At 41.8% G+C, this 25,297-nt stretch overlaps 1 protein-coding gene across 2 annotated transcripts; it reads left to right on the forward strand.

Moving 5' to 3' along the window:
* The first annotated feature begins 808 nt into the window (after positions 1-808).
* LOC139265132 (uncharacterized) lies at positions 809-24,043 on the forward strand. 2 transcript variants are annotated; one of them, XM_070882040.1, is made up of 7 exons: positions 809-1,006; positions 8,570-11,027; positions 13,721-13,871; positions 17,238-17,384; positions 21,015-21,157; positions 22,149-22,191; positions 23,200-24,043. In XM_070882040.1, the coding sequence occupies exons 2-7, from the start codon at positions 8,580-8,582 to the stop codon at positions 23,409-23,411; spliced, it is 3,144 nt and encodes a 1,047-aa protein (XP_070738141.1). In that variant the 5' UTR covers positions 809-1,006; positions 8,570-8,579; the 3' UTR covers positions 23,412-24,043. The 2 variants fall into 2 exon arrangements, with proteins under 2 accessions (XP_070738141.1, XP_070738142.1); XM_070882041.1 differs by lacking the exon at positions 809-1,006 and adding an exon at positions 1,364-1,389.
* The last annotated feature ends 1,254 nt before the right edge of the window (positions 24,044-25,297 follow it).

A 25,297-nucleotide genomic window follows, 5' to 3' on the forward strand; every position in this document is an offset into this window, starting at 1 on the left:
CTTCTTGCATATTAATTGAATCACTGGACAGGGAATGAACCTGAACGACAGCTAATAATTGATTTAATTTGCTTCAATCACTGATTTTCTCATTTTAACTTAATTTATAGTTATGGTATATATTATTTAATTTTGTTTAATTATAATTAATCTTTATTATACTGATTTTACTAGTGTATACTCTTTATTGTATTATTTACAATGTAATTTGAATTTCTTTTTTTAAAGTTTTTTTCGCCTGTGTCTATCTGTGTGCACATTTTGGCTGCCACTTTGGACCCAAGCCTTTAACCTCTTTTTACACCTCCTTCTCCCACTTTTTCTCTCTTTCCCTCAATGGTCAATATGTAACATTTTGTAAAATTGTTCTGAAGCGCCTTGGGATGTTTTACTACGTTAAAGGTGCTATATAAATGAAACTATATTATTATCATAATTAATCAAATAAATCACCTCACATTTCTCCACATTAAATGTATCCATCAGCCTTCTGTCCCGTTGACTACCAATGTTCTCCTGAAGTTGCTTCACAGTTACATCATGCTCTCTATTATTGGATCATCACTCACCCCCAGAATCATATTTTAATTTGAATGATTCGCTTTCCTTTAAGTTTTATTTATATTAAGTTACAGTTAATTGGGTGTGTCGCTTTAAGAAGGGGGCGCTTGCTGCCTTTTTAATTGGCGGTGGCAATAGCTGTCAATCATCCTTAGTTACCCAATAGGAATACAGACACCATCCCAGAATTTGAAGATGAGCAAGCTGCAATTGGACAAAGTTGCGGCTATGCCTGTTTAAACGCTCAGCCCGCAATGTGGAGCTTGTAATGCGGATCCGGCAGATGTGAAAGGACGGTTCCTGTATTGTTTGTTGCGTGAAGTCCGGAAGAAAGACGGACGCTGAATAACTGCATCTAGCCATTTATAAGGGCCGGGCGGACGTTCCGAAAACTCCGCAGCAACTTACTGGAAACGCCAGGGAGCAGCTCCGGCGGCAATAAAAGGTGAGTTGGTTTTTATTGATGAACAAACCACACTCAGCCATGGAGCTGGGGCTGGGTGTTGGGCGAGGAAGCAGCGGGCGCTTGGTTGCTCGGGGGGGGGGGAATTGTTATCACCGGGGGCTCGGGGCATTTCATCCAAAACAGTCTGGAGCCGGCAACTGGGAGTTTCAGGAAGCGCAGGCAATCTGGATTCCCATTGGATTTAGACACCAGCAATCGGAATGCAGCATTCCTCCAGCTGCTGAGAGCAGCACTGATGTGTGGATAATAGGGGCTAGGCTTGGCAGATGTACCCGACCAATGGGGAGTGAGACGGTGTTTTAAATGTTCTGAGTGCCAGATAAGTCACAATTACACTGGCAACGATTTACTCTTAATTCATGGTAACTTCATTCACTTGATCTGATTTTGTTCATCAAATGATTGTCATTTACATTGTGTTTTTTGTCTTGCGGAGTAGGAGCACAAGGCAGTGTAGAGAGGGGTGTGTCATGCGAATCAGTTGGTAAAGTCACACAGCACATGTACATTTTGAGGAGTGAGCAAAAATCTCGAGCTATGACAATGAACCAAAGCTGTGCGCTGATCCTAGACCAGCGAATCACAGAATGGTTACAGTACAGGAGGCCATTCAGCCCATTGATCCTGTGCTGGCTCTCCAAGAGCACATCAGATAGTCCCACTGTAGCCCTGCATTTTTTTTCCCTTGAGGTACTTATCCAATTCCCTTTTTGGAAAGCCACGATTGAATCTGCCTCCACCACCCTTTCAGGCAGTGCATTCCAGATCCTAACCAGTTGCTGTGTTTAATCACCTTAAATCTGTGTCCTCTGCTTCTTGATTCTGACAATGTGAACAGTTTCTCTCTCTCTCTCTCTCTCTCTCCTCTGTCTAGACTCATGATTTTTGAACACTCAAATCTCCTCTCCACCTTCTCTGTTCTCAGAACAATCCCAGCTTCTCCAGTCTATCTACATAACTGAAGTCTCATTCCTGCAAATCTTTCTACACCCTCTCTAAGGCCTTCACATCCTTCCTAAAAGTGCCATGGGCAGAATTGGACACAATACTCCTGTTGGGGCAAAACCAGTGTTTTTAAAAAAAGTTTTTCATAATTTTATAGAATCATTGAATTTCCTTGCTTTTGTACACACTGCCTCTAAAGCCCAGAATCCCATATGCTTTTGAACTGCTTTTTCAACTTGCCCTGCAATGGTTTGTGCACCCCTTTAGAATTGCACCCTTTAGTTTATATTGCTTCTCCTTGTTCTTCCTATGAAAATGTTTCACTTTGCACTTGTGTTTAAATTTTGTCTGCCCATTCCAACAGCCTGTCTGTCCTCCTTGAAGTCTATCACTATCGTCCTCACTGTTCACTATGAATTCCAAGTTTTGTCATCTGCAAATTTGAAATTATGCCTTGCACACCCAAGTCATTAAGAGATATTAAGAAAAGCAAGGTTGCAGTACCAACCCCTGGGGAACACCACTATACCTTCTTTCAGTCTGAAATACAACTGTTCACCACTACAGTTTCCTGTCACTTAGCCAATTTCATATCCATGCTGCCACTATCCCTTATTCCATGGGCTTCAACTTTGCTGACAAGCCTATTATGTGGCACTTTAACACCTTTTTTTGGAAGTCCATGTACACCACATTCCCTCATCAACCCCCTCTGTTAACTCAGTTAAACACTATTTGCCTTTTACAAATCTGTGCTGGCTTTCCTCAATTAATCTGCATTTGTCCCAGATTATTATTTCTAAAAACTTTCCCATTACTGGGGTTAATCTGACTGGCCTGTAATTGCTGGATCCTTGCATCCTTTTATGAACAAACATGTAACATTTGCATTTCTCCAATCCTCTGCCACCACCCCTATATATAAGGAGGATTGGAAGATTATGGCACATACCTCTGCAATTTCCATCCTTAACTCCCTCAACATTCCTAGGATGCATCCCATTTGGTCCTGGTGACTTACTTACTTTAAGTACAGCTAGCCTTTCTAGTATCTCCTCTATCAATTTTTATCCCATCCAGTATCTCCACTATCTCTTCTCTCTTTGGCTTTGGCAGCATCTTCTTCCTTGAAGACAGATGCAAAGTACTCATTTAATCCTCAGACATGCCCTCTGCCTCTGTTGGTCTCCTCCTTTTGGTCCCTAATTGTCCCACCCCTCCTCTTGCTACCTGTTTACTATTTATATGCTGATAGACTTTTTTGGATTCCTGTTTTATGTTGCTGCCAGTCTATTCTCATACACTCTTTGCCCCTCATTTCCTTTTTCACTTCCCCTCTGAACTTTCTCTTTGGCCTGATTCTTTCTTGTATTCTTAACCTGATATCTGTCATATGCCCCTTTTTCTGGTTCAGTTTACTCTTTCTTTCTTCATCCAGGGACCTCTGGCTTTGGTTGTCCTATTTTTCCCCCCTCGTACCTCGACTGTACCAAACTATCTCCTCTGGCATTGTTTGATTATTGTTTTGCCTGTCTATCTTGGATTCCTGTTTACCCAGACCAGTTCTCCAATTTTAACTCTAGCATGCTCCCTGTCCTTTTCCAAAGCAAATTGAAACCTTATGATACTACTGATATGCTCAGAATAAAGGATGAAACTGAGTACTGTGAGCCATGAGGCAAATGTGACCTTAGCTCCTTTTTTAATAAGACTCGAGTGCAGGTACCGTGTGGGTGGCCTGCTTATATACAGTGCTCCCAAGGGATGCTGGGATCCCTTGGGACTCCAATAGGTAGGCCCTCTGGTGGTGTGATACAGGTTGTCAAGGGTTAAATACATGACAACTGTGATCAATGCTCCCCTACTGAAATTTGCTCCACTTGACCCACCTCATTCCCCAGAACCATATCCAACAATGGCTCTTTCCTCATTTGGGCTGGAAACTTACTGATGAAAAAAGTTCTCCTGGACACACTTCAAAAATTCATCCCCCTCTGCCCTTTACACTTACTATCCCAGTCTATATAGTAGGATAATTGAAGTATCCCATTATCACTACTCTATTCTTGCACTCCTTATTTCCCTTCAAATTTGCTCCCCTATATCCTTCCCACTAGTTGGCAGCCTATATAATACACCTAGTAGTGTAATGGCACCTGTATTGGTTAATTCTAACAAAGTAGATTCTGTCCTTGACCCCACCAGGACATCAGCACTAACATTCTCCTTGACCAATACTGCCACACCACCTCCTTCCTTTTCTTTTCTTCCCTACCTTTCTTGAACAACTTGTATCCAGGAATACTTAATACCCAATCCTGCCCCCTTTTGAGCCAGTTCACCATTATTGCCATGACATCATATTCCCATGTGGCTATTTTTTACCTGCAGTTCACCAAACTTATTTTCCACATTTTGTGTATTTACACACGTGCACTGTAAACATATCTTAGACCACCTTGTGTTTAGTCTGATCCCACCTAATACTGTACTATTTCTTACTCTAGTTTTATGTCTCTCCCAATCCTTTTTGCAGCTTGTCTCCTTTCTAATGCTACATTCTGGTACCCTTCTCTTTCCACCCCCACCCCCTGCCAAATTAGTTGAAACCCTCCCCAACAGCATTAGCAAATCCACCGTGAGGATATTGGTCCCGGCTCTTGTTGAGGTGCAACCTGTCTGGCCTGTACAAGTCCCACATCTCTCAGAACAGATCCTAATGTCCCAGGAATCTAAAGCTCCTCTCTCCAGTCACTCATTCATCTGCTCCATCCTTCTACTTCTATCATCACTAGCTTGTGGCACCAGGAGTGATCTGGAGATTGCCACCTTTTTAATCTCGTTCCTATCCCTTTTTTTATTTGAGAATTAAAAAAAAAAATCTGCCTGCAGGACCTCAACCCTCTTTCCACCTATGTTGATACCGATACAGACCATGACATCTGGCTGTTCATCTCTCCTTTCCCCACCCCCCCTCCCCTCAGACTGTTCTGCAGCTGCTCAGTGACATCCCTAACCCTGGCACCAGGGAGGCAACATAGTATGTAATGAGAATGGTGTCAGTTTCATGGTTAAATCCTTTTCCTTCCCCTACTAATGAGTGATAGACTTAAAGACAGAGACAGGCTGTGGAATGGTGGACACATGGCAGATGCAATTTAATGCAGAAAAGTGCAATGATTCATTTTGGTTTGCACCCAGGAGTAATCTGGAAATATATATTGACATGGTAGCATAGTGGTTGTTATTGGACTAGTCATTCAGAGGCCTGGTCTAATGATCTAGAGATGAGTTCAAATCCCATCATGGCAGCTGGGGCATTTACATTCAAAGAATTAAATAAATCTGGAATTAAAAAAAAAAAATAGTATCAGTAATAAAACTGTTGGATTGTTTTAAAAATCCATCTGGTTTACTAGTGTCTTTTTTTTTAAGGAAATGAAACCTATCCTTGCCTGGTCTGGCTTGTGTGACTCCAGACTTGTAGCAATGTGGTTGACTCTTAACTGCTCTCTGAAATGACCCAACAAGCCAGTCAGTTATACACAACCGCTACAAAAAAAACAATAAAACTGGACGGACCACCTGGCATTGACCTAAGCACTGGTTGCGGACACAACAACCACACACAGCCCATTCGCCCCTCCTCACTAACATCTGGGGATTTGTGCCAAATTTGGGTGAGCTGTCCCACGGACTAGTCTGTGCAACAGCCTGACTGTCTTATTCACAGAATCATACCTTTCAGCCAATGTCCCAGACACCTCCATCGCCATCCCTGTGTATGTGCTGTCCCACCGACAGGGCAGACCCACCAGAGGTGGCGTCGGTGGTATACAGTTGGGAGGGAGTGACCCTGGAAGTCTTCAACATTGACTTGATACCGCATGAAATTTCATGGCTTCAAGTAAAGCCTAGGCAAGGTAACCTCCTGCTGATTTCCACCCACCAATCTCCCTCAGCTGATGAATTAATATTCCCTGTTGAACACCAGTTGGAAGAAGCACTAGGTAGCAAAGGCACAGAATATACTCTGGGTGGGGGACATCAATGTCCAGCACGAAGAGTGGCTCGGTAGCACCGCTACTGGCTGAGCCCTGAAGGACATAGCTGCCAGACTGGACCTGTAGAAAGTGGTGCGCGAACCAACACAAGGGGAAAACCTATTTGACCTCGTCCTCCCCAATCTACCTGTTGCAGATGCATCTGCCAATGACTATCGGTAGCAGTGATCACTGCACAGTCCTTGTGGAGACAAAGTTCTGTCTTCACACTGAGGACAGCCTCCATTGTGTTGTATGGCACTACCACCATGTTAAAGGGGAGATTTTGATCAGATCTGGCAGCTCCAAACTGGGCATCCATGAGATGCTGTGAGCAATCAGCAGAACTGTATTCCACCACAATCTGTAACCTCATGGCCTGGCATATCCCTCACTCTACCATTACCATCAAGCCAGGGGACCAACCCTGGTTCAATGAATTTTTTAAAAAAATCTGGAGACTTTTTGAGGTCCTGTTTAATTTTTCCTAGTTCCTTAAAATCTGCCTGCAGGACCTTATCCCTCTTTTTCTATTTATGTGCAACTGATATGCACCACAACCTCTGGCTGTTCACCATCTTTCCTCTTCTTTCTCTCCCCCTGTACAGTGGAGCCACTTGGTGCCATGGCCTGGACTTGGCTCTGGCTGTACTCCTCCACAGGAACCATTGCCCTTCCCTGTATTCACCTGCTTAGAGAGGCACTCTGGACTCCTGCAGTTCCTGCCTGGTCCTCTGTCTCTAGTGGTTACACATTCTCCCTCTACCTGCACACTCTTGTGCTGCAGGGTGACAACTTCCTGAAACGTGCTATCCAAATAGTTCTCAGCCAACTGGATGCACTGCAGTGACACCATCTGCTCAAGTTCTGAAACCAGGAGCTTGAGCTCCTCCAGCTGATGACATTTCCTGCACATGTGGTTGTCCAGAACATGGGGAAGCATCCTGGTGTTCTCGTGGCACAGGCCTGAGGTTCCCTGCCATGCCTCTTTAATGGACTATTAACTAACTTAACAGAAATAAACTCTAAGCTTGCCAGCTAATCACCAATTTCATTTTTCTTTTCGGCTCCTTCTGTTGTACTGACATTACGTAACTTGCTCCCTCCGGGCTATCTCTGGCTGCTGCTTTCGCTTCAGCACTGCTTAGAAGCATTCTATTTAGGATCACCTTTGTGCAGACCAAAGTCACTTGATTACATGCTACAGAAGTCTGGCAGCCATGCAAAAAGCTGTCTTTACTAAACTACCACAATTTTCACTTAATTACTTGTAAAATTCAATACTTTATCTACTCTGTTGTCTGCATTCTGCAAGGGTATATCAAAAATAATCTGAGCTGGGTAGCTTAAATCAATTGTGTTTTGCAGTGCCCCAAACTGGCCACCTCTGACTTGGCTGTTTAAGCATTTTCAGGATGAAAATGGTTGAGGACTTGGGACAAAGCTGTTCCTTTTTGTGTAGAAGGAGCCTGATTGTAATATGAGATCAGTGCTGAAGGATCTTCAGTTGAGATTAGTTTAGTGTTTCTGAATGTTAAATCATGGTAATTGAATTAATCAATCAGAGAGCCTGCATCACTTTTAATCATCCTTCCCAACTGAGTCTCCAGTTTGAACAAACCATCTCTGAATAGAGCTTCTAAATGGCTCTTGAATGAAATTGATTAAGTTGACAGATCAGATTTTCTTGTTTGAAATCACACACTACTCTTGGATGTTTAGTATATCTCGTGTGACCTTGTACACTATGGAGGAGTTTCTCCTATTCTGCTTAATTGTTTGTTACTGGTTTTACTGTTATTTCTTTGCCTTTTCAACTCTTCTATCTATCTCCTGTCTTTTTGTCCTCTTTCAGATTGTGGATGAAGCTAACTCCTTGAAGGTTGCTTTTGGGATGGTTGTTTGTGGGGAAACATGTTTGTTTTTGGCTTCTTTGCCATCACATTTTTTTAACTTTGAACTCTTCACCTTTTCACTAACCCTGCTCTTCCTACCTTTTCTCCTTTTTGAATTGATCACATCATCCCTATTCCTTCTCTGCCTGTTATTCATCAGCTACCTGCCTCTTCTCTGCTTCTGCACCCCCCCCCCACCCAGCAAGGAGGGATTACTTTTGACTCTAGGCCCACCTCATCCTCGAACTGCTTTCCATCTTTCCTCTTTCCTAACTAATGCCCTCTGAAATTGTTTGCTTTCACAATTCAACTTTATAAAAACCAAATTAGAATGAAGGAAGACTCTCTCTCCTGGTTTATCCTGTCTTGTAGCTGTTGGAAATGATTATCTTACATCAACAAACACAAATCTAATAACTAGATGGCTTAAATTCAATTTTTGTAAACCAATATGTACAACAATGGCATGTTCTTTATCAATACACTTATTTCCTCAAGGAAATGTATTAAATGCTTGAGTAATACTTGTTCTGTGGTCTCAAAAGCCTGAATATACAGTTTAATTTAAAAAAAATTATTGCTGATCAGCTAATGTGCTTTTTCTTTTTCCCTTCCTGCCCCCCCCCCCCCAACTGCTGCAAAATGTCACCATTACCCAGACGGAGTTTAATGAAGTCCTCACTGCCTGTACTCAAGCGACGAACTTCCACAACTGCTAAGGAGGATAGCAAAGAAGCATTGCAATGTAGACTTCCACTGCCGAACAGAAAAAGTGTTCTTCAAGGTTGCTCAAAAAAGCCATCAACTGAATTGCAGAAACCGACTGTTGGGACCAAAGACTTGAAAACTTTTGAGAAACAAGTGCCAAGAGCACCAAGTGCCTTAACTGTCAAAAATAGGCGATTCAGCACAGGCTCATTCAGTCTGAATTCTAATCGAAAGATGGATGCCAAACTCAAAATGGCTGCATTCCCAAAAAAAAGTCCACTAAATACAACATACAGTCTTTCACGTTCTGATGGTAAAAGCACAGGGCAGATTATTCTAAACACAAAGGGTTTAGATGTGGTAATGGTACAACGGTACTTGCCCAACATTGGTGGTGTTGACACTATACCTGAGCAATTGGCCCACTTCCCACTTCACCTTGTGGAACCCAGTAACTTGTCTCCTCTGCTCACCAGTTTTGTTCCAGAAGAATGTTTCAGTATAGCTTCTGAGTTAAGTTCTGAAAGAAAGACAAGTACAGTTGGTGCAATAAATCCAGTTTACATGACCAATGTTTCCCTCATAAATGACAAACCTATACCACCTGACTGTTCAGACACCTCTCCAGCAAAATCTCTGCAATTTGGCTGTACTTCAAAATTGCAAGAAAATGGTTTAAAAGATAGCAGTTGTCAACTAATCCCCACAGAAGCTGCAAGAAAAACTAAAGACTCCTCTGTTGGTGCTGAGATGAATAATAACTATATTGAGAGTGGAACTTTGCCCTATTTCCCTTTAGGAAATTTGCTCCAGCTAAATGAAACCATGATGCTGAGTGACCATGATGAGCACAAAGATGATGCACCAAAACATGAAGCCTATTCTAGAAATATCCCCACTGGATCCAATTGCAATTTGCCTCTATGTGCAGTAGATTCCATCCACTTGGATGGAGCCATAGTGTTGAGTGGTGCATCAAATATGCCATCTTTATGCACAAAGAATGATGACTCTTGCAGAAGTGCCATGCCAGTGAAGACTTTGTCTAATTGCAAGTTGCCTCTATCTAAGAGAGACTTGCTCTTGTGTGAAGGAGCCATGTTAAGCGATAACAAAATTGTTGTTCCAAAGCACAAAGACAGTTTTGGAAATGAGCACCACGAGGCATCTGCTTTGTTTGATTGTATGCCATCTCCATTTACAAAAGAGGTCTTCCAGTTAAATGAAACCATAACTGTGAGAGGTGACAATGCAACATTTGATGCATCAAAGCATGAAAGCAGTGTTGGAAATAACCTCCAGGCATTCACCTTATCCAATTGTAAGTTGTCTCTCTCTACAGGAGATATTGTGCAGATCAATGGAATGCTAACTTTGGATGGCCATAGAAATGCCAGCTTTGATATATCTAAGCATGAAGGCAGTCTTAGAAATGATACCAGCAAAGCGACTGCCTTGTCCAGCTGCAAGTTGTCTTTGTCTACAGGAGATGTAATGCAGTTAAACAGGACCAGGATTGTGACTGACTGTAAAGATGCTACATTTGATGCATTAAAGCATGAAGACCATTTGGAAAATGACCTCCACAAAACAACCAACTTGCCTGATTGCAAGTTGTGTCAATCTTCAGGAGGCTCGAATGAAATCCTCCTACTGAGTACCAAAAATCTTAAACTTGTGAGAAAATGTGAAAAAAGGCTAAGTGAAGTAAAGCAAGGCAGTGATGGTGATCTCAGCTATTCTGCAGAACTACATAAAGGAGCTCCAGCTGTGGTTAAAGATTTGCCTTTGACAGAACCTTCACACAACCAGCAACAAAATGTGTGCGAGAGTGCAGATTTGGTTCAGGATCCATTGGGTTCCGAATGGGCTCCGTTCTGCATGTCTACTCCATTATCAGTTGCATTGAAATGGAGTTATCTGCCATTTGACCATACCTTCCAGACCTCTTCCTCCACCCTTGAGGATGACACTCATGAGTGCCCACATGAACGAGTTGAGACCAAAGATGACTCCAGAAGCTCTGGCACTAATGCAACTGGAACTAAATCCTGCAGTGGAAAAATGGTAAATGCACCAAGACTTAAAGAGGGATTGCAGCAAACCAAAATATCTATTTCCCATCTCAATGGAGCCAGAAGTAAAGTAATTAATTTAAAGCCCAAGTCTGAAGAACATAAATGTGGAGCTGAAAAGAACTCTCTACCTCTTCCTGCTAGAACCTTGAGACCAGATTCTTCCTCTGTGGGAAGAGGAGGAAGACCTCCAGCACACCCATCTAGTTTTTCAAAGCTGTGCCTTCCAAAGCCTAGTCTGGTCTCGGGAAGGCCTTCTAGTCGCTTCGGAACTGGGCAAATTACAGGCAATAATGAGCAGCTTCCATCGTGCCAGACTGGAGTCAATAGCAAAGTAAGTGAATTTTGATAACTGTTCACCCATCGTTGCTTCATTGAGGTGGATTACTTGTGTAGTGGCTGGTATTGGGTACGTACAATGTTTCACTCAATGCAAGGTTGTTTGATAACCTGTGAGCCAGGACTGATGTTGGTTTTCCCTTTGCAAAATTTCCACAGGAAAAAATAAAGATTATTTTGTTTCTTATCCTCATTGGATTTGGAAGTGCTGGTGATTCAATTGCAGCTGAAAGTACTGCAAGTTACTGAGACTTGGGGCAAGACATTATCAGTAGTCTTGATGATTTACTATCCTGTTTGGGATTAACCTGGCAGGAGGGAATTTATCAATGGTATGTGTGTGCCCCCCCCTGCCGGCCCCGGTGTCTCTCGCTCCTGCCTAATGTTTACCAGAATTTTTTCATTTCTGATTTCCAAATTTGGCATATTTTGGTGTTTTCTCATTGCTTATTAATGTAAATCTTTATCATGGGTCATTTATGGCGTGACAAGGTCTTTAGAAATTGCAGATCACTCCTGAAATCACCCCCTTCCCTTCCCATGACACCTTTCTGTGCAAGTGCAGGAGATGCAACACCTGCCCTTTAACCTCCTCCCTTCCCACTGTCCAGGGCCCCATATGCTCCCAGGTGAAACAGCAATTTATTTGTACTTGTAATTTAGTATACTGTGTTCACTTTTCACTATGCAGTCTGCTCTACATTGGGGTGACCGCTTTGCAAAATACCTACGTTCAGTCTGTATGCTTGACTCTGAGCTGGTCACCTGACACTTTAATTTTCTGATCTCTCCTTCCTTGCCCTCTTATTATTCCCATGAAGCTCAACACCAGCTTGGAACAGCACTTCATCTTTTGTTTAGGCACTTTACAGCCTTCTGGACTCTAGTCCAACAATTTCAAACCATCAACTTTGCCCCTATTTTTTTATTCTCTTTTGCACGGCATAAGAACGAGAGGAGTAGGCCATTTGACCCCTCAAGCCTGCTCTGCCATTTAATAAGATCATGGCTGATCTGATCATGGACTCTGCTCCAATTCCCTGCCCGCTCCCCATAACCCTTTTCCCTTATTGCTCAAAATTCTGTCTTGAATGTATTCAATGACCCAGCCTCCACAGCTCTCTGGGGCAGAGAATTCCATAGTTACAACTGAGGAAATTCCTCCTCATCTCTGTTGTAAATGGGTGGTCCTTTATTCTGAGACTATGTCCCCTAGTTTTAGTTTCCCAGAGTGGAAATATTCTCTCTACATCCACCTTGGTGAGCCCTCATTATTTTGGGACAATCTCCTCTCATTCTTAACTCTAATGTGTATAGGCCCAACCTACTCAATCTATATCTTAAGTCAGCTCCCTCATCTCTGGAATCAACCTAGTGAACCTTCTCTGAACAGCCTCCAATGCAAGTATATCCTTCCTTCAATACGGCGACCAAACCTGTACACTGTACGTTGGGTATGACTGCACCAATACTCTATACTATTGTAGCAGGACTTGCCTGCTTTTATTCCCCCTTGCAATAAAGGTCAAGATTCCATTTGCCTTTCTGATTACTTGCTGTACCTGTATACTAACTTTTTGTGTTTCATGCACCAGGACCCCTAGGTTTCTCTGTACTGCAGTACTTCATAATTTAAATGGAGAAAAATTGCAATTTGCTTTTCTATTTTCTGTCAGTTGATAACCTCACTTCCCCACATTATACTCCATCTGCCAATTGTTTTGCCCACTCACTTGGCCTGTCTATATCCCTTTACAGATTTTTTGGCAGCTGTTGATGATTCTATCTCCATTTACACCCTATCTTGACTCATTGTTTTGTTTCTTAACTTGTCTCATTACCATCTCCTTTTACCTTGCACCATCATCCCTTAAATAGGCTGGAATTTCCAATGGCTTACCACCCAGTTTCTGGGCAGTATTGGCCATTGTGGGCAGTAATCAGGTGAGTGAAAATTTCCTTACCTGAGTTATGCCAGTGGTTGAGGTACCGCTGGGGAGCAGACCGCCAGTGTGCACTGTACTCGGATTGTCCTGGCTTGATGGTTTTTAACTAATTATGTTGTGATTTAGTTTTGAAGTGTCTTTGGAATGTTTTGGGTTTTTTGTTGCTGTTTTTCTGGAATTATTTTGTTTTTCTGGTGTTGGGCCTTGGTGTAAATTTTTATTGATTTTATTTTTCGCCCATTTTGTTAACTAACTGCCCAGTCAATCCTAAATTGCACATTTTTGCCCAGAATGGGGTGCAAGGCCCATATGTTACGCTCGGTGGATTTTTTTTATTTTTTGGGTTAAGCTTTTGCTGGCGATAATCTTCCCAGTCTTAGCAGTCCTTTGGGCAGCGATCGGATGCTGGAAGGCTGACGAGATTAAGGGCTAGAATTTCCTATCATAGACATACCGTTTTGTTCTTTCCTCCCCTCCCTTTCTCTGCCCCTACACTTGCTTAAAAAACGGTTACATCTCTAACTTTTTGCAGTTTTGACGAAGGGTCATCAGCCTGAAACATTAATTCTTTCTCTCTCCACAGATGCTGCCTGACCTGCTCAGTATTGTTTTTATTTCAGATTTTCAGTATCCACCTATATATCCTGATAAAATCTGACCGGACCTCCGGACAGTATCCCTGTTCACTAAAGTGATACTCGAATAGAGAAATCTTCAGGTTACAAATACTGTTCTCTTTCAGATGCCTCCTAAAGCAGAACCTCATCAACCTTTGACTAAAGTGATCACAAAGATACCTGGAATAAAGAGGAGGTCTCCACAGACACCATCACTTCCTCCTCCACCTCGAACAAAAACAGCAGAGTCCAAACAAGTTGAACTCTTTAATTTAGGTAAATACAATAGCTGCAAATATTGTGTTCATGCATCATTGCCTGATAAATTAGGGAAGGATGGCAAAAAACTGCCAAGCTGCTTTAACACTTCATACTGTGACTCTTCGTTCTTTGCTACTCATTGTACCTGGAGTGTGCAGCAATATGGATTTTCAGCAATGCCCATTAATGCAGGACTAAATGTCTAAATATAAATGTCAGCTATTTAGTCCTGTACAAGAATGATGTGCTTTATTTTTAAAATTGCATTTTAAATTAATTTGAATCCCATGTTAACCAAATAAAAATTAAACTAAAGCATGCAAAGTAATATTCCTTGATCAAGACTAGTGCATAATTGTGTGTGTGTGTGTGTGTGTGCTGATACGTTAGACTTTAAAATTTGGTAATGTGTTCAAAATAATTAGAATATTTATAAGCCATTTGGCCCATTAGTACATCCATCCAGAAATTCTGAAGTTTTACCCCCCCGCCCCACACCCCCATTGCCCTGCTGTCGCAAATCCAATTATTTCAAAGATTCCAAGACCTTGTCGCCAATATTTTATCTGGGAGTCCAAAGAATAACCCCCTGATATTGGTCCTAAATTTACTTTTTGCTTTTTAATCTGTCGTCTTTATCATACATTTGCAATTTAATTCAAAGTAATTTTCCAGACATTTCCATATATTTACTATCTTGAATATCATCGCCTCTAAAATACATCCTGTTGGGATGAAGAAACTGAAGCTTTACAACCCTATCAAGTCTGGTCTGTAGCACAGGGGACCAGCCTCTTGCCTCTATTTCTGCAATGCCTTCAGTGCTTGACTGTCTTGTGTCTTGAGTATGACTGGAACTGGGTGTGGTCGACAGTTTGATGATGATTTTCCTCTGACTTGTTTGAAGCTTTGTTGAACTTACGAAGATAATGAGATCTCCTTCAATGTCCTCTGCTAATTGCTTGAATTAAAAATAAAGCATTGCTGTTCCAATAATTATCCCACTAAATTTCTATTTTACCTTTCTTCCTCTAGATTCTATAGAACTTTAGAATGCACAGTGAAATTGTGACCAGATAGGGCATATTCTCTGATCATGTGCACAAAGTTGAGGTCTGTCATGCAGTTGGAAGGGGGAATAGAAAATTCTTACTAGAACCCCACAAATGGTCATCTGCTTTGCTATACAAGACTACAAGACACATTGGGCTGGAAGTTGTGGTGGGTAATGACTGCAAAGCGACAGCCCTCGCCATTATTACCCCTTGGAAGCTGACCGCAACTTCAGGATGTATCGCATACACATCCTGACGTGGAAATCCTGAAGTTGCGTTCAGTCATTCCCTGCTCCGACGCTGACTGCACTGTGGCCCTCACCGCCCCCACCCAGCCATCAGTGAAACTGATACACTTGGGCTTTTCCCACAGTAATATCACTGTTCAATACCCCATTAAATGTTGGACCTTGTTGGATTAGGCGTAACTAAGGTTTTAACAGCGTATGGACTGCTAAACCTGTTCTGGTCCTGAAAAAATAGTTCTAATTTTGTGGATGGCAAATTTCTTATGATAAATTACAATTTATTTTTAAGAACCTTAAATTTTTTTTTAATTTTAGGTTTTACCATGCAAGCCTGACTTTGTTTTGCTCTCTAACATTTTTAAAGTTGGATAAAAGTAGGTTCTCATTTCCTGCTACCCTGTCTAAGAATTTTGCAATGTGATTGGTTGCTTAGACAGCTTGTTGACATCACAGCAGGTCGCATTCGGGGATCCCCACTGTACTGCACTGAAATCACTTGTGTCAAAAGGCAGACTTCTATGCACAGGGATTGGAAGAGCTCTGTGGGCAGCTTTCTTTTGCCAGCAACAAATGCCTTTACTTTGCTGCTGATTAATTCCAGGCCAAAATGTTAACTTTCTCACTTCCTCCCTCCCCCCCCCCCCCCCCCACCCCCCCAATCTACTGCCCCCTTAACATTGGTGTCATCTTCTGATTACAAGCAAATGTTCTTCAAAGAAGGAATTAGTTAATAATTTGTGTTAATCATTTTTGAAGCACTTTTTTTTCCAGACTAGTGATGGAGATTTACTTATGAAGATTTACTTTCATAAGAACCTAAGCAATAGGAGTAGGCCATTTGGCCCCTCAAGCCTGCTGTGCCATTCAATAAGATCATGGCTGATCTGATCTTGACAACTCTACTTCCCTGCCCGCTCCCCATAATCCTTGACTTCCTTGTCATTCAAAAATCTGTATCTCTACCTTTTTTAAAATATATTTAATGACCCAGCCTCCACCACTCTTTGGGGCAGAGAATTCCACTGATTTATAACTCTGAAATTCCTTCTCATCTGTTTTAAATGGCCAACCCCTTATTCTGAAACTATGCCCTCTAGTTCCAGATTCCCCCACACGGGCTTCTAAATACAGACTGGTTAATCCATGCATCCTCTTTGCTTTTTGTATAGAAATTGATTGATTGGGAAGCAATTTGAGCTATTTTCTAGTTGAATGTATCCTTAAGTATGAGTCACTATCCTCCTGTCTGGGTTTAAGCACTTCTTGGAGCTCCCTATGCTGCCTGTTTCTTTAAAAATATCCTGGAGCATTGGCTTGCAGTCTTGTGCAATGATTCTATCCTATTTTATTTGTGGGGAGGGGAGCAGGAAAACCAACAGTTTTTGTCATAGATGCTTGATTTAACCCTCCATCTAGTCTTTGCCTCCTTTGGTATATTTTATGCTGCTTTTGTGACTTTTTGTTTCTATGCAAGTTTGCAGGCTTAGTTTGGTTATATGCCAGCTCTCTTTCTGGTAAATAAGTGATCTACACCATCTGGTGTTGGTTTTATATATGATACCGAGATCATTAAGTCCCATTTCTGATCTCTTTTAACCTGTGAACTTTGTTTTAGCATTTAATTTAGCCCAATTAACTAGCATTGAAGATAACTGACAAAAACTTCACAAACTGGCTGTCCTGCAATATCTGACCATGTGAACAGCCCTAATGTGAAGTGAAAGAGTCTAATCCAAATGTTGATGGCACCATATTCATGGATTTCTAAGGTGTCTAGTGCATGATCTGAGAGGGAATTGAATTTTCACATTAAATGATTGATTCTGGTTAATTTTAAGATCCATGGTCCATTTTTAAAATTGTCATGTTTGAATTTTCAGCCCGTTTCCCCAGTAGTTGGTAATGCCCCCCTCCATTCAGACATTCTATTCCCATTGGCAAACATGCACTTTTCTTTCTCAAACCTTCCCAGTTTATACTAGGATGATTCTTGCTCTTATTTCCAATTTAGTTAAGCTGGAAAAGCAAAGCCTGTGGCTACATCTAGTTTTATTGCTTAAAATTTATTTTGCACACAGGTGTGGGTGGTCCTCCAAGTGTCACCAAACATGCCCACAAATCTTTAGCTTTGGCCTCCAACAACCTTGTGACTGGCATAAAACGCCCAAGCAGTGCAATGGAACGGAAGAGACTATGTTCATCCCCGAAGAGATCCAAAGAAGTTGGTATGGTTTTTAAAAAAAAACACACTTTTTTTTTTTCTGTCTGAACTTGCAATTTGACCACTGCTTTATTTTAAGGGAAAGATACCTGTTGGATTAAGTACCAATACCCAAACCATAAATGGATCATTTGCTCCACATTTAGTTCCACAGCTGTTAAAATGGATGTACTATGAGAAGTTTAAATATTGTCAAATTTGTTTTGGAAAAGTGGGACTTCTTGCTGAGCATTCATCCAATCTGTTTGGGCATGATTTATTTCCAGCACACTTGTATTCTCGTGTATATTCAAAATTCTCATGTTTGCCTTTATTACAAATGAGCTGCAAATCAAATGAGGAAGTGGAGTATATGTCCATCAAAAGGACCACTGTGATTACCGGGATCAGTCAAACACAATTGCATATTCCATAACCAAACTTGCTGCATTGAGTGGTTTTACATGAAAGCTTGTTTTGTGATGTCTGGGCAATAGTTTGAGCTGATCCTCCAGCTGCCTATTTTCCATTTGTAGTATAACTATTGAATCTGCATGGTCACCAATTGCATGGTCTGTGCAAGTGAGTGCACTGACTTATTTGGGGGCAACTTGCAGTTTAATAATAAAAAAAAAAAAAAAATTCTGGAACTGTAAGTGTCTGTGCATGTAGTGTCAGCGATCTCATTTATTGTAATACACTGTCAATTGGTTGTCTCTCTCTCTCTCTCTCTCTCCTCGTTTTTGCATTAATTGAAGGGTGAAGGTTTTCCTGCTGCTTGGGGGATTTTTTTTTTTTAATATACTGGGTGTGGTTACAGACCCAGAGGTCCATGATTGGCTTTGAATCTTTTTGTGGGGCCTTGTTTCCTGTTCAAGTTGGTGGCTTTTCCAGTTTGGTTTTATGGTTGAACCTGTGCTTAGTGGCCAGTTTATCAATTGGTTTGTCTCCACTGTATAGAAACATAGAAACATAGAAAATAGGTGCAGGTGCAGGCCATTCAGCCCTTCTAGCCTGCACCGCCATTCAATGAGTTCATGGCTGAACATGAAACTTCAGTACCCCCTTCCTGCTTTCTCGCCATACCCCTTGATCCCCTGAGTAGTAAGGACTTCATCTAACTCCCTTTTGAATATATTTAGTGAATTGGCCTCAACTACTTTCTGTGGTAGAGAATTCCACAGGTTCACCACTCTGGGTGAAGAAGTTTCTCCTCATCTCAGTCCTAAATGGCTTACCCCTTATCCTTAGACTGTGACCCCTGGTTCTGGACTTCCCCAACATTGGGTACATTCTTCCTGCATCCAACCTGTCCAAACCCGTCAGAATTTTAAAAGTTTCTATGAGGTCCCCTCTCACTCTTCTGAACTCCAGTGAATACAAGCCCAGTTGATCCAGTCTTTCTTGATAGGTCAGTCCCACCATCCTGGGAATCAGTCTGGTGAATCTTCGCTGCACTTCCTCAAGTTAGGAGACAAAAACTGTACACAATACTCCAGGTGTGGCCTCACCAAGGCCCTATACAACTGTAGCAACACCTCCCTGCCCCTGTACTCAAATCCTCTCGCTATGAAGGCCAACATGCCATTTGCTTTCTTAACCGCCTGCTGTACCTGCATGCCAACCTTCAATGACTGATGTACCATGACACCCAGGTCTCGTTGCACCTCCCCTTTTCCTAATCTGTCACCATTCAGATAATAGTCTGTCTCTCTGTTTTTACCACCAAAGTGGATAACCTCACATTTATCCACATTATACTTCATCTGCCATTCATTTGCCCACTCACCTAACCTATCCAAGTCACTCTGCAGCCTCATAGCATCCTCCTCGCAGCTCTCACTGCCACCCAACTTAGTGTCATCCGCAAATTTGGAGATACTACATTTAATCCCCTCGTCTAAATCATTAATGTACAATGTAAACAGCTGGGGCCCCAGCACAGAACCTTGTGGTACCCCACTAGTCACTGCCTGCCATTCTGAAAAGTCCCCATTTACTCCTACTCTTTGCTTCCTGTCTGCCAACTAGTTCTCAATCCATGTCAGCACACTACCCCCAATCCCATGTGCTTTAACTTTGCACATTAATCTCCTGTGTGGGACCTTGTCGAAAGCCTTCTGAAAGTCCAAATATACCACATCAACTGGTTCTCCTTTGTCCACTTTACTGGAAATATCCTCAAAAAATTCCAGAAGATTTGTCAAGCATGATCTCCCTTTCACAAATCCATGCTGACTTGGACCTATCATGTCACCATTTTCCAAATGTGCTGCTATGACATCCTTAATAATTGATTCCATCATTTTACCCACTACTGAAGTCAGGCTGACTGGTCTATAATTCCCTGCTTTCTCTCTCCCTCCTTTTTTTTAAAAAGTGGGGTTACATTGGCTACCCTTCACTCGATAGGAACTGATCCAGAGTCAATGGAATGTTGGAAAATGACTGTCAATACATCTGCTATTTCCAAGGCCACCTCAAGTACTCTGGGATGCAGTCCATCAGGCCCTGGGGATTTATCGGCCTTCAATCCAATCAATTTCCCCAACACAATTTCCCGACTAATAAAGATTTCGCTCAGTTCCTCCTCCTTACTAGACCCTCTGACCCCTTTTTGTATCCGGAAGGTTGTTTGTGTCCTCCTTAGTGAATACTGAACCAAAGTACTTGTTCAATTGGTCTGCCATTTCTTTGTTCCCTGTTATGATGTCCCCTGATTCTGACTGCAGGGGACCTACGTTTGTCTTTACTAACCTTTTTCTCTTTACATATCTATAGAAACTTTTGCAATCTGCCTTAATGTTCCCTGCAAGCTTCTTCTTGTACTCTATTTTCCCTGCCCTAATCAAACCCTTTGTCCCCCTCTACTGAGTTCTAAATTTCTCCGTCCCCAGGTTCGCTGCTATTTCTGGCCAATTTGTATGCCACTTCCTTGGCTTTAATACTATCCCTGATTTCCCTAGATAGCCACGGTTGAGCCACCTTCCCTTTTTTATTTTTACGCCAGACAGGAATGTACAATTGTTGTAATTCATCCATGCGGTCTCTAAATGTCTGCCATTGCCCATCCACAGTCAACCCCTTAAGTATCATTAGCCAATCTATCTTAGCCAATTCATGCCTCATACCTTCAAAGTTACCCTTCTTTAAGTTCTGGACCATGGTCTCTGAATTAACTGTTTCATTCTCCATCCTAATGCAGAATTCCACCATATTATGGTCACTCTTCCCCAAGGGGCCTCGCACAATGAGATTGTTAATTAATCCTCTCGCATTACACAACACCCAGTCTAAGATGGCCTCCCCCCTAGTTGGTTCCTTGACATATTGGTCTAGAAAACCATCCCTTATGCACTCCAGGAAATCCTTCTCCACCGTATTGCTTCCAGTTTGGCTAGCCCAATCTATGTGCATATTAAAGTCACCTTATGTGCATATTAAAGTATCTTAGATCAGGGTGAAGATTTTTTTTGCATTGTCAGGGACTGTTTTTCTAGGGACTGTAATTAAAAACTTGGGGTGGGTGGGCAAAGTTTATATAAAAAATGATTCCCATGGCACTTCATGCTCTTGTATTGAATATTATGCCCTACTTTTTGTTTACTCCACTAAAATGCCATCTGTTGCAGCCTACTAGTTTATTTTGTTGCAGGAGGGGGTACTGCCAAATTGCCAAAGAAAAGTGGAACAAAACCAGCATTGCCACTGGGATCCAAGCCGAAGGGGCCACTGGGATTGAAGCTGAAGATGGAAGTGAAGGGAGAAAGTCCAACTTCAGAACCAAAAGTTAATCGGGTATGAAACTCATTGTTCACTCGTTTGATTGCTTTTTACCCACAGCCAGCAACCACATAAAACTAAAACTGATGGATTGGGACATATGGCTGGAAAACCATTTTTCTCTAGGCCTTGATGATTAAATACTACAATACCAATTTTATTTTTTTTAAAAAAGCATCCCCTCTTAACCTAATCCCATTCAGTCCTTGTTTATTTGAAGTAACTAGTCTATCTTGACTCCATTATGTTGCACAGTGGATTGGTCATGGCCAATGTTCCCTGAAGCTGTGTGGCCGCAGTGCCCTGGAGGTTCCAGAGCCGGTTTGCCAGTTTTAAATGGAAACACGCTTGTGTGAAATTTTGAATAGTCCATGTGGCTCGCCCTAAAAATTGGAGGGAACATTGTTCATGGCTACTTTGTGCAGGCACTTACTCTTGTGCACATTCAAAAGGCAAGGAAAACTTGCATTTATAGAGCACCTTTCACAACCTTGATGTCCCAAAGCACTTTACAGCCAATGGCACACTAAGTGCAGTCGCAGTTGCAATGTAGGAAATGAGGCAGGCAATTTGCACACAGCAAGCTCCTGCAAACAGCAATGTGATAATGACTAGATCATTTGTCTTTAAGGAAATTGTGATTTAAGTTAAATTTGACCTTTTTTTAATGTAAAAGACCCTTAAATCTCACCTGATGCTTCATTATCTACTTGTTCTCTTCCTATTTAACTATCTTCCCACCACCCAATCCTTACTTCTGCCTCAAAGATTAACATCTGGGCAGATAAACCAGACCCTATTGGTTGGGTAGCATGTGATGGTTCTCATTGCTAATGGCATCTTTTCTGTGTCCCTTTCCAAGAATCATCTGCAAGATTATTTTGTTGGCTCCCTAATTTCCAGTAACATTTCTACACACTAAATTTAATGAAGTTTGTTGTTTTTTTTTCCAGTGCTTTAAAAAGTATAATCTGAAATAAGTGCTACTTGTTTGTTTTTTTTACAGAATAAAACTGCAGTAGAGGAATCCAAACAGGAACTGAAAGTAGGTAAGAGTTTTTTTTTTTAATTTCTCGTCACAATGGACCATGTCTCCCCAACAACCTCCGTTAACAGGGAAAAGGAGATCAAGCTGTGATTTATTTTCTAGTTGGAGTATGGCTCATCAATCAGATTAGGTGTACAACATCAACTTCTCCCATCTGAAGGGGAACTCGTGCTTTGGCAAAAACGATTTTGGGGTAGCTTTTTTATTCTTGGGAGTACCAGAGTGCAGTGGTTGCTGTCAAATTCTTTGACCCGACCAGAAACTCTGTTCAGTTGCTTGAGCATCAGACATAGAATGAGTACAGTATTTGATTTCACTGCATGGCCGCTCCATCTAGAAGCAGATTTGGGACTTTGTTCTGTTCACCACTCACTAGAAGAAAATGTGACCATCAATTTGTCTCCATAAGGTGCACAGGTACTATAATGTAAAAAGTGAAGTTGTTGGGCTGGCATACAGACAACTGATGTTTGTAGAAACATGCTTTCACTTTGGGATTGGTGAGCAGAGCCCAGTCTGACCATGTGCACCTGTTTGGTTGTCACCAGTTTTTAATTTTGGTATGTTGAGCTGTATATGATATATTGGGAATATGAAGCTCCACTAGCTAATCTCTTCCCTTATTGGGAGTCTTCATGGTCTGCACTGTTCTGTGGGCAGGTGACACAGGTTTATATCAATGTTGCTATGGAGCTGACACTTGGGTGATGAGAAGTGAGACCTCTTGCCTCACTGTGCTAAATGCCTGGTCTCCTTTTTGATGTCCAGATCTAGGAAGGAAACTAGCACTGGAATAAAGGGCCTTTCTAAATCATAATTAAAACACTAATCATTGAGATGTTCAGCAAAAGACCTAGCCATTGGTGATCATAAATGCATAGGGATTTCTTTCTCCAGCTCCACCCATACTACTTTTGTGGTATGGAAGTCAATGGGACAAGAGGAGAAATTTGCATAACTTGTGTGACGGGTTTGGACCTGATTGCTAAAGCTAAGCCTCTCATTTCAGCAAAGCTTCAAGAGTTGGCAATGGAAGTTGCTGCACTGGAGTTGCGAAATGCTGCTCTTCGGCAGGAGATGGAGAATCCCATACCTGCCCCAGAAGAAACCACCAGTATTGATACAATAATCAAAGAGTTGGAGGAGAAATTTGCTGTTCTGAAGCTTCAAAATGCTGCTCTTTTGCAGAAGAAAGCGAATCCCACACATATCCCAGAATAAGAATCTAATTAATTTTTAGTGCCTTGTTTGATGCAAAGGGAGTGCTTCTGTTAAGTGTTGTCCATACACTATCTTGTAACATAGGAGTTTAGAATGCAAGTGTAATAAATTTGAGTGTTGAATGATTGGGTAATAACTCAAATTAGTCAAAATTAAGTGGAGGCTGGGTTGCATTGTTTGCTTAATAGCAGCAGATACAATTTTGAAATGCCCAATGTGGATTGGTTTACAGTTGCATCTTAAACCAGCACAATTTTGCTTGTATTATCACCTGTTTCTAAAGTGCCTTAATGCAAGATATTTTGAATGTGTTAATCTTGTGGAAGCTGGATAGATTCTCACTATATAGTGATGTCCATTAGCTTATTTAAACCCTTGTAATTACTCATCTCACCTTAAATTTACCCACAATGTGTGTCTGGACAAACCTCTGAATTGTCAGCTAATTCCTAGATAACTTTGTACCTGTATTCGGGTTGAATTGTGACCCCCAGGGTTGCAGACTCTGTCAAATGTTGAGTAACACTGCTATACTCAAGTGTGAAGTCTCAACGTGCTCAGTTTACCTTGTCTGTGGTAATTGTGTATATGTGAGCTGTGCATCTGTAGTTGCAATGATATTTTAAGTTTCTTGTGTCTAAATTACTCTTTCTCTTCAATTTTTGTAAACTCTAATAAAGTTTGTTAACATCTAGTCAATGCTGTCTGTATATAATTTCTAAAGTTTGGTTTCATCACGAACATAAATGGGAGCAAGAGTAGGCCATATGGCCCTCGAGCCTGCTCCGCCATTTAATACAATCATGGCTGATCTGATCATGGACTCTGATCTGTTTTCCTGCCCACTTCCCATAGCCCCTTATTCCCTTATTGGTTAAGAAACTATCTGTCTTAAATTTAAGACCGAATGTCCCAGCTCCACAGCTGAGGCAGCGAGATCCACAATCCTCGAAGAAAAGACACTATATTATTTTGGCCCGTCTCTCCCAGTAACTGCTGGTGAGGGTGGTATGTAATACCTCATGGTATTTTCTTTCTTTTCATACGTTTGTAGTATTGTCAAAGCTGTACTGCATCCATCTTAATCAGACTAGTCTCTGAATAGTTTGAAACTAGGTTAGTTCAGTCCTTTTGGCTCAATGGATTTGAATTCAGCTCCATGTTTAGTGCTGTGGCTCAGTGGGTAGCTCCTTTGCCTCAGCATCAGAAGGTTGTGGGTTCAAGTCCCACTCCAGGGACTAGTGCACAAATCCAGGCTGACCTTCCCAGCGCAGTGCCGAGTGCCATCTGAGACGTTAAACCGAGGCCCTGTTTACACTCAGGTTGGCGTAAAAGATCCCATGGCACTATTTTGAAGAGCAGGGCAGTTAACCCCAGTGACCTGACCCATACTATCCCTTAATCAACATAACAAACACATTATCTGGTGATTATCACATTGTGGGAGCTTGCTGTGTGCAAATTGGCTGCTGTTTCCCACATTACAATGGTGACTACACTCCAAAAGGTACTTCATTGGGTAAAGCATTTGGAGATGTCCAATAGTTGTGAAAGGTGCTTGTATAAATCCAAGTCTTGGGCGTTGGAACAACATCTTGTATTTATATATCGCCTTTAATGTATTAAAAGGAAACTGTCGGCAGTTGTAAATGAAGGATTGTTGGTAGGCCTCAACCAAATCCCTACTGACTGGACCACAAGCACCAAGAACTGTCCATAACAATGTCCTTTCACAGTCAAGTTACCCCCTGTGGGATGTGTGAGTGACTGGTCGGGAGTAGTGATCGACACATGTTACAGGCTTGCCATGGGGATGTGCTCTGTTCTACCATTGACTTTCTTTCAACCCTCTTCCCTTCACCCCCAGAAAGCTGAAGGGTGGGTGA

This window comes from Pristiophorus japonicus, chromosome 6, assembly GCF_044704955.1.
Source record: "Pristiophorus japonicus isolate sPriJap1 chromosome 6, sPriJap1.hap1, whole genome shotgun sequence".
In the NCBI taxonomy this organism is placed as follows: Eukaryota; Metazoa; Chordata; class Chondrichthyes; family Pristiophoridae; genus Pristiophorus; species Pristiophorus japonicus.

Coding starts and splice junctions, on each gene's coding strand:
- LOC139265132 (XM_070882040.1), top strand. CDS start 8,580: ATGAAGTCCTCACTGCCTGTACTCAAGCGACGAACTTCCACAACTGCT. Junction 21,158..22,148: donor CAGAACCAAAAGTTAATCGG/GTATGAAACTCA, acceptor TTTTTTTTACAG/AATAAAACTGCAGTAGAGGA. Junction 22,192..23,199: donor CAAACAGGAACTGAAAGTAG/GTAAGAGTTTTT, acceptor CTCTCATTTCAG/CAAAGCTTCAAGAGTTGGCA.